Source organism: Staurois parvus, unplaced genomic scaffold (genome assembly GCF_062004578.1).
Source record: "Staurois parvus isolate SC_StPar_1 unplaced genomic scaffold, SC_StPar_1.0 ptg000619l, whole genome shotgun sequence".
Lineage (NCBI taxonomy): Eukaryota > Metazoa > Chordata > Amphibia > Anura > Ranidae > Staurois > Staurois parvus.
Genome location: NW_028318415.1, coordinates 2,988,932 through 3,002,772, shown reverse-complemented (window position 1 = coordinate 3,002,772; position 13,841 = coordinate 2,988,932). Strand labels below are relative to the sequence as shown.

At 39.9% G+C, this 13,841-nt stretch overlaps 1 protein-coding gene across 1 annotated transcript in view; it reads left to right on the top strand.

The window, feature by feature from the left end:
* SMYD3 (SET and MYND domain containing 3) overlaps nt 1-13,841 on the top strand; it is a 744,460-nt gene that overhangs the window by 717,264 nt on the left and 13,355 nt on the right. Inside the window, exon 12 of the mRNA XM_089693285.1 lies at nt 7,509-7,617. Coding sequence (XP_089549411.1) covers nt 7,509-7,617 — 109 coding nt within the window. The remainder of the gene's footprint in view (nt 1-7,508; nt 7,618-13,841) is intronic.

Here is a 13,841-nt window from a genome sequence, read left to right as displayed (position 1 = left end):
ACTTCCGTCTGGCAGTACTAGGGTCGTATCCCAACCACAGCACCACCTGCCTGGAGTTTGCATGTTCTCCCTGTGCCTGCGTGGGTTTCCACCGGGTACTCCAGTTTCCTCCCACACACCAAAGACATGCAGGTAGGTTAATTGGATCTTGTCTAAATTTTCCATAGTATGTGTATGTATGAATGTGATTTAGGGACCTTAGACTGTACACACCTTGAGGGTTAGGGACTGATGTGAATGTACAATATATATATGTAAAGCGCTGCGTAAATTGACTGCGCTATATAAGTACCTGAAATAAATAAATAAATATAGCGCAACGGTTTGCTCAGCGCTTTACATTATAGTGGGAGACAATACAACAACAATACAGTTCAATATAAGAGGGATTTGAGGGCCCTGCTCCTTGGAGCTTACAATCTAGGAGGGAGGGGTGAATGGTACAGTAGGTAGTAACTGTGGGGGATGGAGTGGTTGGAAGAGTGGAGGATTCCAGAATTAGCAGAGGGCAGGATAGGCTTCCCTGAAGAGATAGGTTTTCAGTGATCGCCTAAAGGCAAGTAGAGTAGGTGACAGTCTGATAGATTGGGGTAGGGAGTTCCAGAGGATGGGTGACGCCATGGAGAAGTCTTGGAGACGAGCATGGGAGGAGGAGATAAGAGAGCTAGAGAGTAAGAGGTCTTGTGAGGAGCGGAGTGTACGGTTTGGGTGATATTTAGAGATAAGATCGGTTTTGTAAATTGGGGCAGTGTTGTGGATGGCTTTATATGTCATTGTTAGTGTTTTTTAATTTTATCCATTGGGCAACTGGGAGCCAGTGGAGGGATTGGCAGAGAGGGGTGGCGAATACAGAATGGTTAGTGAGGTGGATGAATCTGGCAGCAGCATTATTATCCGTCATCGTAGACTGACCTGCTCTCTCCATGTGATCAGAGTCTGAACTGAGCTCTTTTCCATGCTCTTGACCGGGAGAAGCAGACAAAATCCCCGGTCTCCTCATTTACTTCTGTAACCAAAATCTGTTGTACATTTTGTTTTGCTGCTAACTTTTCTTTTATTACTACAAATTCTAAAGCACACTGACTCCTGTTTTTTGTATCCTCACATTTAAAATCGATCTGTCCATTTGTTTTCTAGGGAAAATGACTTATTTTTTTTCTTGACTGCTAAATAAATTATTCTTGTTTATTTTTTATTGTGCAGCAAACATCCTTTCAGTCTACTAGACGCACTGGGCCTTATTTTCTAAACTATATGCGCATACCCATCACATTGGTTTTCCCTGGACAGGCCAATGAACCTAGTTGTATTCTCACAGTATTTACTATGCAGTCTTCAGTGCCCACAAGCACATTTTCTAGTGTACATAAAGTAAATTAACTGAAAAATGTGCTTTAGCATCTCAGTATATGCCAGCTAAGTCTGAGGGTCTAAAAGAAATTTCGGATGTTCTCTAACATTTTTGGGGCTATGTGGCAACTCCATTAAAGTGCACATTGATATCATTAAAGGTGACTGTAAATAAAACTACTAAACGTAAAAATGTTGCACACAGTGCACATTATTATTATTATACAGGATTTATATAGCTTCAACAGTTTGCTCAGCGCTTTACAATATAAATAGAGACAATACAGCAATGATACAGTTCAATACAAGAGGGCTAGGAGAGCCCTGCTCCTTGGAGCTTACAATCTAAGAGGGAGGGGCTGGTGGTACAAAAGGTAATACCTGGGAGATGAACTGATAGGAGAAATTTATTAGCTGAAGGCAGAATAGGCTTCCCTGAAGAGAGAGGTTTTCATAGATTGCCTAAAAGTGGGCGGAGTAGGTGATAGTCGGATAGATTGGGGTAGAGAGTTCCAGAAGATGGGGGAGGCTCTGGAGAAGATCTGGAGACGAGCATGGGAGGAGGAGACAAGGGAATTAGAGAGTAGGAGGTCGTGTGAGGAGCAGAGAGGACGGTTTGGGTGGTATTTGGAGACAAGATTGGTGATGTAATTTGGGGCAGTGTTATAAATGGCTTTATATGTTATTGTTAATGTTTTTAATTTTATCCGTTGGGCAATGGGAAGCCAGTGGAGGGATTGGAAAAAAGGGTAGTAGATATGGAATGGTTAGAAAGGTGGATGAGTCTGACAGCAGTATTCATGATAGACTGAAGAGGGGATATCCTGCGATGAGGTAGGCCAATGAGGAGAGAGTTACAATAGTCAAGGTGAGAAATAATCAGGGAGTGAATAAGTTGCTTAAGGTTAAGAACGGGCGTATCTTGGTCTAGGTGTTGTCTACATGGATATAGTACAGTAAGAATATGTAGAGGTACAGGTTTTGGCCATGGCACATTTGTACATATCAGAGTCACATTGACAGGGGATCTTTTTGTGTGTAGGCACATACTACCACAATAAATTTCTGTAAGAGAAACAGGGATGCCTTCTTTCAGATTATGTCCCCTTAAGGTGGGCTTTTCAATGTATGGAAAGTTTGCTTTTTAAATAGACCCTTGCTGAAACACAGCATAAAAGTGTAAAAAATCACCTGTAGGGGAAAAAGTTAGATGTTATACTTACCTTTCCTCCAGTTTTCATAGGATGACCGTGATGTCATCCTTCTATGAAGGAAATTCCAGGGAACAGTGATATTTGGGCCACTCTACATTCCCCAGATCTTACCAGAAGGCAGTTGATGTCTTCCTTGCCTAAGCACCAGTCTTATAATCTGCACCTGGAAAATTATGTTACAATTGTCAGTCACTTACTAACATACCTCTCTCCATTTTTTACAGCAACTTGTACATCACTGTCCATTTTAGCCTTGTTCAGTGAAGACCATCTCACATTTCCTATTGCTATAGAAGACACAGTAGGGAGGTGAAATATTTACCTGCTTGCGTGTGTCTCTTCTTGCTTGTTGAGCAAAAAGTTACTTGCTTGCTGGTGGCATACATTTTGCAGGGTGTATGCCTCACTGATCCAGGTGTTGAAAGGCTGACACATTCAAGCAGATAGGTGTTCTCACTACACACTTTAGCAATCTTGACGTTGGCCTCAAGAACTCTTATTCTAAGGGCTAGTTCACACTAGATGCAGTCCAGTGCATTTTTGTCTGCATCAGAAATGCATGCACAGTGTTTTCCAATGGCCCTAGTTCTCAGCAGCGCAGTCAGTTCCAGTCAGTTTCTGATGCAGTAGAAAAGTAGAACATGCTGCATTTTATCTGCACAGAACCATACTGGAAAATCAAGGCTGCACCGGAACGGAGTGTGGGGTGAACTGTAAGCAAAAACGTATCCGGAATGCATCCTGAGTGTGTTTTGTGGTGTGAACTGGCCATAAAAGCGGAACTAAACTCATCATTTGCCAAAACAGTTACTCTCAAAGCATGCTTTACATGATAACTCGCTTGGTGCTCTCAACCAACCTGTCAAGCCATCAAATGGCCATGCTATAACTGACAACATCAAGGCAACTGCAAATCGAACAGTGACTAAAATGGACTCTTCCTTAACTGTAAAGGATGGGATGGTTTGGTTCTGCTTTAATGGCCATTTCTACCATAGTTATCCATAGCAACCAATCAGAATCAATCTGATAGTCCTTAGTTTGGAACTATAAGTCAATTAGTGCCTATGCTAGGGACATTAATGAAGCAGGAGTTGTGGAATAGTTTAGCAAAAAACACTGGGAGAACTGACACCATTCAGTCCACAAAAATGATGAGTGTTGTCAGTTCACAAAATGAGATTAGTAACAGAGTGCATTTCTGGCAGATCTACAGGTACTGTATTTTTCTGCACTTGTATTGTCTTTAAAAGTATAAAATATAGACAGCTGTGCAAGTATTGCAGAGATGTACCGCATATGTTTTTTTTTTCATTTTGCCCTGACATACACTTTAAGAATAAGAAATATTGATTAAGGCCGCATGTGGCTTGTAATCTAAGGTCAAAAACAGTGGGCAGTAAGAAACAGCAACTTGTCAAACCTCATCTTTTCCTCATCAAAGTTCAATAACGTGATTTTTTTTATTGCTTCTGTAGTTGTTCTTTGTACTGTTTTACCAAATAAACCCATATGTCATTCTCTTTAATGCTATTTTTTTTTGTGTACAAACGTTTTTATTAGGAGATAGACTACAAAAACTGCACCATTAGTGAGGTAGAATAAACAGCTTGAAAAAAAAACATGAGAAATGAACAGAAATACAACGTACAATCATGAAAGTATAAAAAACCAGTACATGAAAGAGGCAATCGATAATATCGGTAGAACAACCATAAGATCAATAAAAGGTTTGATACAAAACAACTCATGATAGACCATCAATCGAATTCTTTAATGCTATTTTTTCTCTTTTTGTTGTTCTAGAAGATAAAGTGTACCAGAAAACTTGCATAACAACCAAAGCCATCCCTTGTTAACTTAGTTTATTTACTTTTATGTCTTCTGTCTGGGCTATGAAACACTGAAAAATATTGCAATCATTCATTAATTTGACACTATAGTATAAATGAAAATAGCATGCATCAGTGCTTTTCTCAATATGCAGTTTTCAGTGCTGAAGCTTATGAAGGGTGAACCATAGAAATGTTGAGATGGCAAAATAACGATTTTATGAAACAGTGAAATGAAAGCAGCCTGAATGTGTAGACTGTAATAAATATAAATCAGCTTGCATGAAAATTCTAATTAAGAAATATTATATAGGTAAAGGAACTAGATAAAAAAAATATTGTTAAAGGAAACCTGTCATGAAAGAATTGCTGTATGTAGGCTGCCATTGCAACTCCTTTCTGAATATGCTAGCTTGACTGTCAAAGTGATCCTTTGTCTTCACTGGTTTCTTAGTCATTGATCTGGAAAACATTTGCAGAAAAGAAGCATTGCCTTTGCAAATGATATATTTCTCACATAGCACTTGTCCTTTGAGTGACTTTTAAAGGATAACTTTGCTGTTTTCAGCTCCTACTGTGCATATGCCCCACTTGGCCCATTTATTTGTTTGGCTGAAGTTGTAATCCTCTGGATGGCTGGATGCTGCCATGATTACAGACAAGCCATAGGAATGAAGGGCTGAGTGGTATGTATGCACAGTTGGAGATGAACGTGGCCGGGACGTCCCTCTGAAAAGGCTGTACAGTGCTGGGCACAACAATACACACGGACATTGGGGCTGAAGGCAAAGTTGTCCTTTTAAGTAAATTTGTTTCTCTATTAATAACACTAAAGTGAGTATGTTTCTAGAAATTTACAGTATATTATTTTTTAAAAGGCTGGTTAGCTCAGTGTTTCTCAACTCAAGTGCCTTTTATATTTAATAATCGGAGCATTTCTTTATTTCTGAGAGGGTAAATCAAATCTCCTTTTGTTCAAACTAAGCTTGGGTCATACCTACAGTGGGGATCGAAAGTTTGGGCACCCCAGCTAAAAATTTGTATTAATGTGCATAAAGAAACCAAGGAAAGATGGAAAAATCTCCAAAAGGCATCAAATTACAGATTAGACATTCTTATAATATGTCAACAAAAGTTAGATTTTATTTCCATCATTTACACTTTCAAAATAACAGAAAACAAAAAAATGGCGTCTGCAAAAGTTTGGGCACCCTGCAGCGTTAATATTTTGTACTGCCCCCTTTGGCAAGTATCACAGCTTGTAAACGCTTTTTGTAGCCAGCCAAGAGTCTTTCAATTCTTGTTTGAGGTATCTTTGCCCATTCTTCCTTACAAAAGTCTTCCAGTTCTTTGAGATTTCTGGGCTGTCTGTCACGCACTGCTCTTTTAAGGTCTATCCATAGATTTTCAATTATGTTGAGGTCAGGAGATTGCGAAGGCCATGGCAAAACCTTCAGTTTACGCCTCTTGATGTAATCCCCCGTGGATTTCGAGGTGTGTTTAGGATCATTATCCATTTGTAGAAGCCATCCTCTCTTTAACGTCAGCTTTTTCACAGATGGCATCAAGTTACCATCAAAAATTTGCTGAAATTTTATTGAATCCATTTTTCCTTCTACTCGTGAGATGTTCCCTGTGCCACTGGCTGCAACACAACCCCAAAGCATGATTGATCCAACCCCATGCTTATCAGTTGGACAGAGGTTCTTTTCATTAAATTCTGTGCCCCTTCTTCTCCAAACGTACCTTTGCTCATTCCGGCCAAAAAGTTCAATTTTAACCTCATCGGTCCACAGAACTTGTTTCCAAAATGCATCAGGTTTGTCGATGTTGATTTGCAAAGTTCAAACGATGATTTTTGTGGTGAGGACGTAGAAGAGGTTTTCTTCTGATGACTCTTCCATGAAGACCATATTTGTACAAGTATCTCTTTATAGTGGAATAGTGTACCACAACTCCAGTGTTTGCCAGATCTTTCTGGAGGGATCGTGCAGTCAAACGTGGGTTTTGAATTGTTTTTCTCACAATCATGCGAGCTGTTCTGTCTGATATTTTTCTTGGTCTTCCAGATCTTGCTTTAACTTCCACTGTTCCTGATGACTGCCATTTCTTAATTACATTCCAAACAGAGGATATTGACATCTGAAAGTGCTTTGCTATCTTCTTATAGCCTTCTCCAGCTTTGTGAGCGTCAACTATTTTCATTTTCAGTTTTCTAGACAACTGCTTAGAAGAACCTATGGTGCTGATTGTTGGGGCAAGGTCAGATGAGTCTGGGCATTTAAAACCTTTTGAGATTGACATCACCTGGTCTTCCCAGATGATGATTGAGAACAATCCATGACACTGGCAGGTCTCAGCTTGGCAAAGGGGACAGTGCATGCTATAAATTCTGCAGGGTGCCCAAACGTTTGCAGACGCCATTTTTTTGTTTTCTGTTATTTTGAAAGTGTAAATGATGGAAATAAAATCTAACTTTTGTTGACATATTATAAGAATGTCTAATCTGTAATTTGATGCCTTTTGGAGATTTTTCCATCTTTCCTTGGCTTCTTTATGCACATTAATACAAATTTTTAGCTGGGGTGCCCAAACTTTCGATCCCCACTGTATGTATGTGCTGGAAAACTGCAGATTTAGATTAAATGTGCCTTTTATTAGTTAAATAGAAAGTCAGCAATGATGCAGGATATGCTGATCTACCATGTTGCCCTAAGCTGCACCATGCACTTTGTGCTATACTGTCTTGCCAGCATTTGCCAAAATGTGCTGCATCATGGTTGCAATATACAAGAAAAGCATTGGAAAACACAAAAGTGTGAACTGATCCAAAGGGGCTGCCTAAGTAGCAAACTTTGGCCTAGCACTACCTATATGTATGATCTTTTGTAATTAGAAAATATTATATGCCGTTGTTGCTATTGTCAAAATTAACTTGTATAATGATTTCCATGAAATGGCTTCACATTTCATCTTTTTCTTATATGTACTACCTTCATTACCAGTTATAACATTTTACTTTGTACTGTAAGAAAAATGGGAAACCCATGTGTGAGCACAGTATACTATTTATAAGTAACATTAATTCAATGTATTATTATTATTTTTTTAGCATATACTATTCAAATTATCATCCGGTACGGGCAGTCCAATTAATGAGAGTGGGCAAATTACAGCTTCATCAAGAAATGTTTCCCCAAGCCATGGAAACATTGAAGCAGGTCAGTATAATGTTAGACTTTTATCATATCCCTCTTTGTTTTTCTGTGGCGTTCTGTTTTTTACACTGTGTAATATTGCTCATAATAGTCTCCTTTGCTTCCTGTGACTCATTCAGTACTCATAAATAGGACCATTAGTCCAGCCTTATATTTTTACACATCCCAGATATTGTAATAATTGGTCATTCCCTGAATAGCAGTTGAACATTCATCCAAACCTGATCATGTGTCATTCATTTATTTATTTAATACAGGCATCTATATAATGTCTAGAATTTAGACAGCACTTTACATACTTTACAACATATAGTCACATCAGTCCCTGTCATCCAGGAGCTTACAATTGTAGATCCCACCATCTCACATGCATGTATACACATACTAGGGCCATTTTGGACAGGAACCAGTTAACCTACTAGCATGTCCTTGGTGAGTGGGCTGAAACAGGAGGATATGGAGGAAACCCACTCAAGCATAAGGAGAATATTCCATTTCACATCATGCAGGCCTTACATCGCATTGTCTTTTTCAGTTATGGTCTAATCTCTGCATGTCAGAATGGGTTTTTGGGGTCCCAGGATAGTAGGATAACATTGTACAGTAGCCTTAACTGACAGCCATGTTTTGGGTCCTGAGAGAATACAATACTCCTTTCCAGAATACACCAAGAATTGAGATTATACCTTGCTATAAAATGCTCAGCATGGTAACAATGTTATGTTGGTAGCAGTCTTTGTTCAATTAATTATGTCATTAAATGACTAATTTTCACCCCAAAAAAAGCTGCTGACAGTTATAACATACAGGCACCTGTATTAAATTTTAACTTTGCCTGGATGCCAGGCTGTTCTGGTCAAGCTAGGCACTTGTACGTCCTGCTATATTGAGGCTTATGTGCCCCTTCCTGCTTTCCACATATTCCTATGGACTACTAATAGGACAGTCCATCATAGTGATGGGCTAATAGAAATGTATGGGATAGACTGGGCAAGGTTCAACACTACCTGCAGATGTTGGAACTTAATCCAATCAGAACAGCCTGACATTGGGGACCAGTAGAGGGACTGAAATCTACTGTAGGTAAGTGTAGACAACTCTTGGTACCTGCACATTATAACTGTCAGCAGCTTACCGGGCTGCCATTGCTGCCATTGCTTTTGAAAATGCTATTTAGCTGGCTGTCATGCTGACCCTCGTGCTTAGCTCCTTGGTGTTGGCAAATATGCAAATATACGTCCTCTCGGTGGCTGGGCCCTGACGCAGAGAAGCCGCATATTTGTGTACCCAATGTAAACAAACGTGCCAAGAACACGGTTACTGGTGCCTCATGGAAAGCTCCTGATCGCTACTTGCAATTGGGAGCTTTCCAATCATATGACAACAGAGGCCACGTGATCCTAAACCCTGCCCTGCCTCCCAGCATCAGAAACCCTTTAAATGGCCGGAAGGCACAGGCACCAAGGGGTTAAATATTTTCAATCAGTGACCAAAAAAACTAAAAGATTAAAAAAAATAAAACAACTACCCAGCAAAGGTAAATTTAAAAATAAAAGACTCTGTCTTATGCAGGCCATAGATGGGTCGAAAATCGGCCGAGAAAATAAAATCGGCCGATTTTCGGATCGTTAGTGGGCTATTTGGTCGGCCGTTTTTCGGTATTTTGGCCGTTTTTTTTTTCTGTAAAGTTGGAAAAAAATCGGCCGATTTTGCCGATCGGCCGATTTTCACGGCAATAGTGGGCAAATCGGCCGATTTTTTGCCGATAAAAAATCTGCGCATGAGCAGTGACCTGCAAGAGGAAGAGAAAAAGAAGAAGAGGAAGAGGATGAAGAAGAAGAGGATGAGGAAGAGGAAGAAGAAGAAGAGGATGAGGATAAAGAAGAAGAAGACAAGGATGAGGATGAAGAAGAAGAGGATGAGGATGAAGAAGAAGAGGATGAGGATGAAGAAGAAGAAGAGGATGAGGATGAAGAAGAGGATGAGGATGATGAAGAAGAAGAGGGTGAGGATGAAGAAGAAGAAGAGGATGAAGAAGAAGAGGATGAGGATGAAGAAGGAGAAGAAGAAGAGGATGATGGTGAGGAAGAAGAAGAAGAGGATGAGGATGAAGAAGAAGAGGATGAGGATGAAGAAGAAGAAGAGGATGAGGATGAAGAAGAAGAGGATGAAGAAGAAGAAGAAGAGGATGAGGATGAAGAAGAAGAGGATGAAGAAGAAGAAGAAGAGGAGGATGAAGAAGAAGAAGAAGAGGATGAGGAAGAAGAAGAAGAAGAGGAGGAGGATGAAGAAGAAGAGGATGAGGAAGAAGAAGAGGAGGATGAAGAAGAAGAAGAAGAAGAGGATGAGGATGAGGAAGAAGAAGAAGAAGAGGAGGATGAAGAAGAAGAGGATGAGGATGAAGAAGAGGAAGAAGAGGATGAGGAAGAAGAAGAGGAAGAAGAGGATGAGGATGTAGAAGAAGAAGAAGAGGATGAGGATGTAGAATAAGAAGAAGAGGATGAGGAGGAAGAAGAAGAAGTAAAGGATGAGGAGGAAGAAGAAGAGGATGAAGAAGAAGAGGATGAGGATGAAGAAGAAGAAGAAGAGGATGAAGAAGAAGAAGAAGATGAGGATGAAGAAGAAGAGGATGAGGATGAAGAAGAAGTAGGATGAAAATAACAAGAATTACAGTCCAGCAAAAAGTGTCTCTGCAGAGAGCTCCGCTATTTCTGACAGTTCTCTGACAGTTCTTTGACATTTACAGCGGTTGCAACAATGTATCTGTTTCCGAATAAAAACATCTGTATCCTAAATGGAAACAAATAGATACAATGTTTCAACCGCTGTAAATGTGAAGGAACTGTCAGAGAACTGTCAGAAATAGCGGAGCTCTCTGCAGGGACACTTTTTGCCGGCTGTAGAAGGGATGAAAATCGGCCGATTTTTTTTACCATTGATGGTAACGTCGGCCGCTTGAACGACCGAATTTTCGTTTTTTAAAAGAAAAATCTGCCGGTTTTCTCCCCATCTATTGCCTGCATTAGTCTACTTGAATCTGAATGACAACCAGCATCATTCAGCCCACTTTCTGTGTTATATCTCCTTTGGAGATGTGTCATATCTCCAGCCAGTGGGGGTCATAAAAAAGCCTGTCCCGTCAGCATTCTGCAGACAAGGCCTGTTGATTTTTATTTTGCAAGCAGTGGACTCTATGCAAAGGTCTGACAGATCTGCGGCTGAGTCAGCCCTAGATCTCTCCAATGAACATCAGGCATGAGAATTTCAAATTGAGAACTCTAGTTCTGACTCATCAGGTAGCCTGTTTGATGGAGAGAGAACTGTTTCCACACAGAGAGCAAAAGTTCACATCTTTTCTTTTGATGCACCTGCTATGTATTAAAGTGTTACTAAATCCACAACAGTAAAATCAATCTGTATATGCAGTAAAGCATGCTTGTTATACTCACTGTGGAACCTAAGGGGCAAGGGCGGACTGACAACTCATGGGGCCCCCGGGCAAGAGGGGATCATGTGGCCCCTGTGTCCTTGCCCAAACTCAAAAAAGCCTATAAAAAAGGTACCAGGGGCATCTCATGGGGCCCCCTACTGACCCCGGGCCCTCGGGCAGTGCCCGAGTTTCCACATGGTCAGTCCACCCCTGCTAAGGGGTTATCCTCTGCATTGTGTAAAAAGGCTGTTTGATCCTTTCTTCTCTGTCCCTCCTCTTGTTGAAATGACCACCTGATACAGACTGAACCCGTGGTCACATGCTCAGCTTGGTGTGTCTTGCTAGAGAATTTTTTTTCTTTCTTGGGAGGGTGCATGTGATCAGCACAGGGCCAATCAGCACTGTCCAGACAGAGGGTCAGGACTTTCACATCCTCCTAGAGCAGAAAGAAAACTCTTCCTACAAGCTTTAACCAGTGCTCAGCTGAAGTCACAAGACTGCTCTAGCTGCTGATGAGAAAAGGTATTTAGCAGTTTATATTTACTAAAATAATTACATTTCCATGATCTGTGTACTGTGGGAGACCAGATATGGTGAATGCAGGGTCCTGGGTTTAGTATAACTTTAAGGCAATTTAAACTGAAAGTTCATTTCGACTTTAAAGTAAAGCAGTGAGCTGATTTCTGAACACTAAAACAACTGGATGATTAAAGCCATACATGGGTTGAATTCCAAACAAATTTTAATTAGAAAATCATAACTAAGAATCTTCATTCGAATTTCGCACCATTAGTGGGCCGCAGCAATGGCCGATTTTTGTGCGGACATCAAATTTGAGTGATCCTGCATGTTGGAAATTTTTTTAAAACCAATGAATTGCAAATCAATGATGGGAGTATAGTGCGAGGAATATGATCAAAAAAGAAATGAGCATGAGCTGTTCCTGGAAAGAAAAGAGGATTCCCAGTCACTAAATTTCTTTTCTGTAGCAACACAAGGTGAAATTGAAGGCTTGGTTGGTAAAATTTCAAAATCAATGGTGGCACCATTGGATTACAAAATGCACGAACTTTCCAATTTTTGAAATAAAATTTGTTCAGAATTTGACTCATGTATGACCTTCATACGTTTTTGCTTGTTAAAGTCATACCTGTTGCGCCATAAATGAAGATTTCAAGAGCAACAGAATTGTGGAGCATGATCTGCTGTATATATAAATCTGGCACAGACATTTAGGTGTTGCCAGACAGTTTCGATAATTTATTTGACCGATGAATCTGGATAACCGTGTGTGCTCTCCAGCGCTCCAGGAATTAAGTTGCCAAAGGAAGGCCATGGGAACCAGGACAGGAGAGGCCTAAAGATATTGCTTCAGGGATGCAGCCCTCCTCAGACGGGGTAAATCAAGCACTGAGAAAAGAGCAGATAGGTGGCGCAAACACCTAGTGCATTATCCAAGATTTATTCATAGGTGTAAAAGACAAAAACATACTCACAGACATAGCGTGTATAAAAAGCTTTTCATACTGGAGATGCCCGCAACAACAGGCAAGGTGTTCTGACTGTCAGTGTGGTCAGGTGGCTGACACATTTCGGGGACAAATCCCTTTCCTCAGAGCTACTCACCTTGCCCATTGTTGCGTCCATCTCCATTATGCAAAGCTTTTTATACATGCTATGTCTGTGAGTATGTTTTTGTCTTTTACACCTTTGAATAAATCTTGGATAAAAGAATCTAGCCTGGTTGCCATAGACAGCAACTTAAATGAGGTCCATTTCTATTTACGGCAGTTTTAATACATCTCCCCTACAAAATGTATACACAAAATCTTACACCAATGCCACCTGTGAAGAAATGTGTATGTCACTGAAGTGTTTGAAAAAATGGGGATATTGAACTGAAAATCAGTGACACCACTGCTTGTATAAAGGAAATTTCACGGCACTACTTTATTACAGAAAACCTTATTAGCGAGCAAAATACAAAACAATGCTGCTATTGAACACAATGCGGTGTAGCAGTTGGTCTCCACTATCCATATAATTGCATACCTAACACAATAGAATTCTTCCCTTCAGCACTTCACAGTTGCAGGATCAGCATCCTTTAAACGTTCCACGATCCATTATTACCATATCCCTGTTGGTGTTAATAACTAGCCACATCTGTATTGTAAAAACAGCAAGTTTATTTGCCAGTAGGAATGACCACTTAATTAGAATGGGAAAAAATACAAGCAAAGCTAGCTGTCTCATCACTTCTGTGTCCACTGCATTGTCATTTCACATTGTAGATATTAGCAAAAAAGGTATTCTGGGTAATTGCATGCAGTAATGGCATTTCTATCTCACAATGAATTTAATAAGCAGGAAAGGGAAAGCATTCTACATTTTCTTTTAGATGTTACTACGAAGCTAAGAAGATGGTACAAATTTTAATGACCATTAAAGAGAGCTTGCTTTTGCAATTATCACTGGCGTTTCATGTGAATTTACATCTGAAGGAAAACTGGAATGTCTTACTTAAAATAGATTTACAAAACCTAACACTTCATTAAGGACAAAATAAATATTTGCTTGTTGTTATCTACTCCTACCAATTTATGGTACCTCAACTGTGTACAGTAGCGAATTAGTCTGTGCATTTTATTTTATGCGATTAACAAAGATTTAACTCTGTGAGAGAGAGCGATTTATCTTCCAGTTTATTTTATTGAACAGCTAGTGGGTGTTAGTATTTTAACCCAAACTAAAAATTTGTATTACTTATAGATTTTTTGGTGGAAAGTGACAGTGG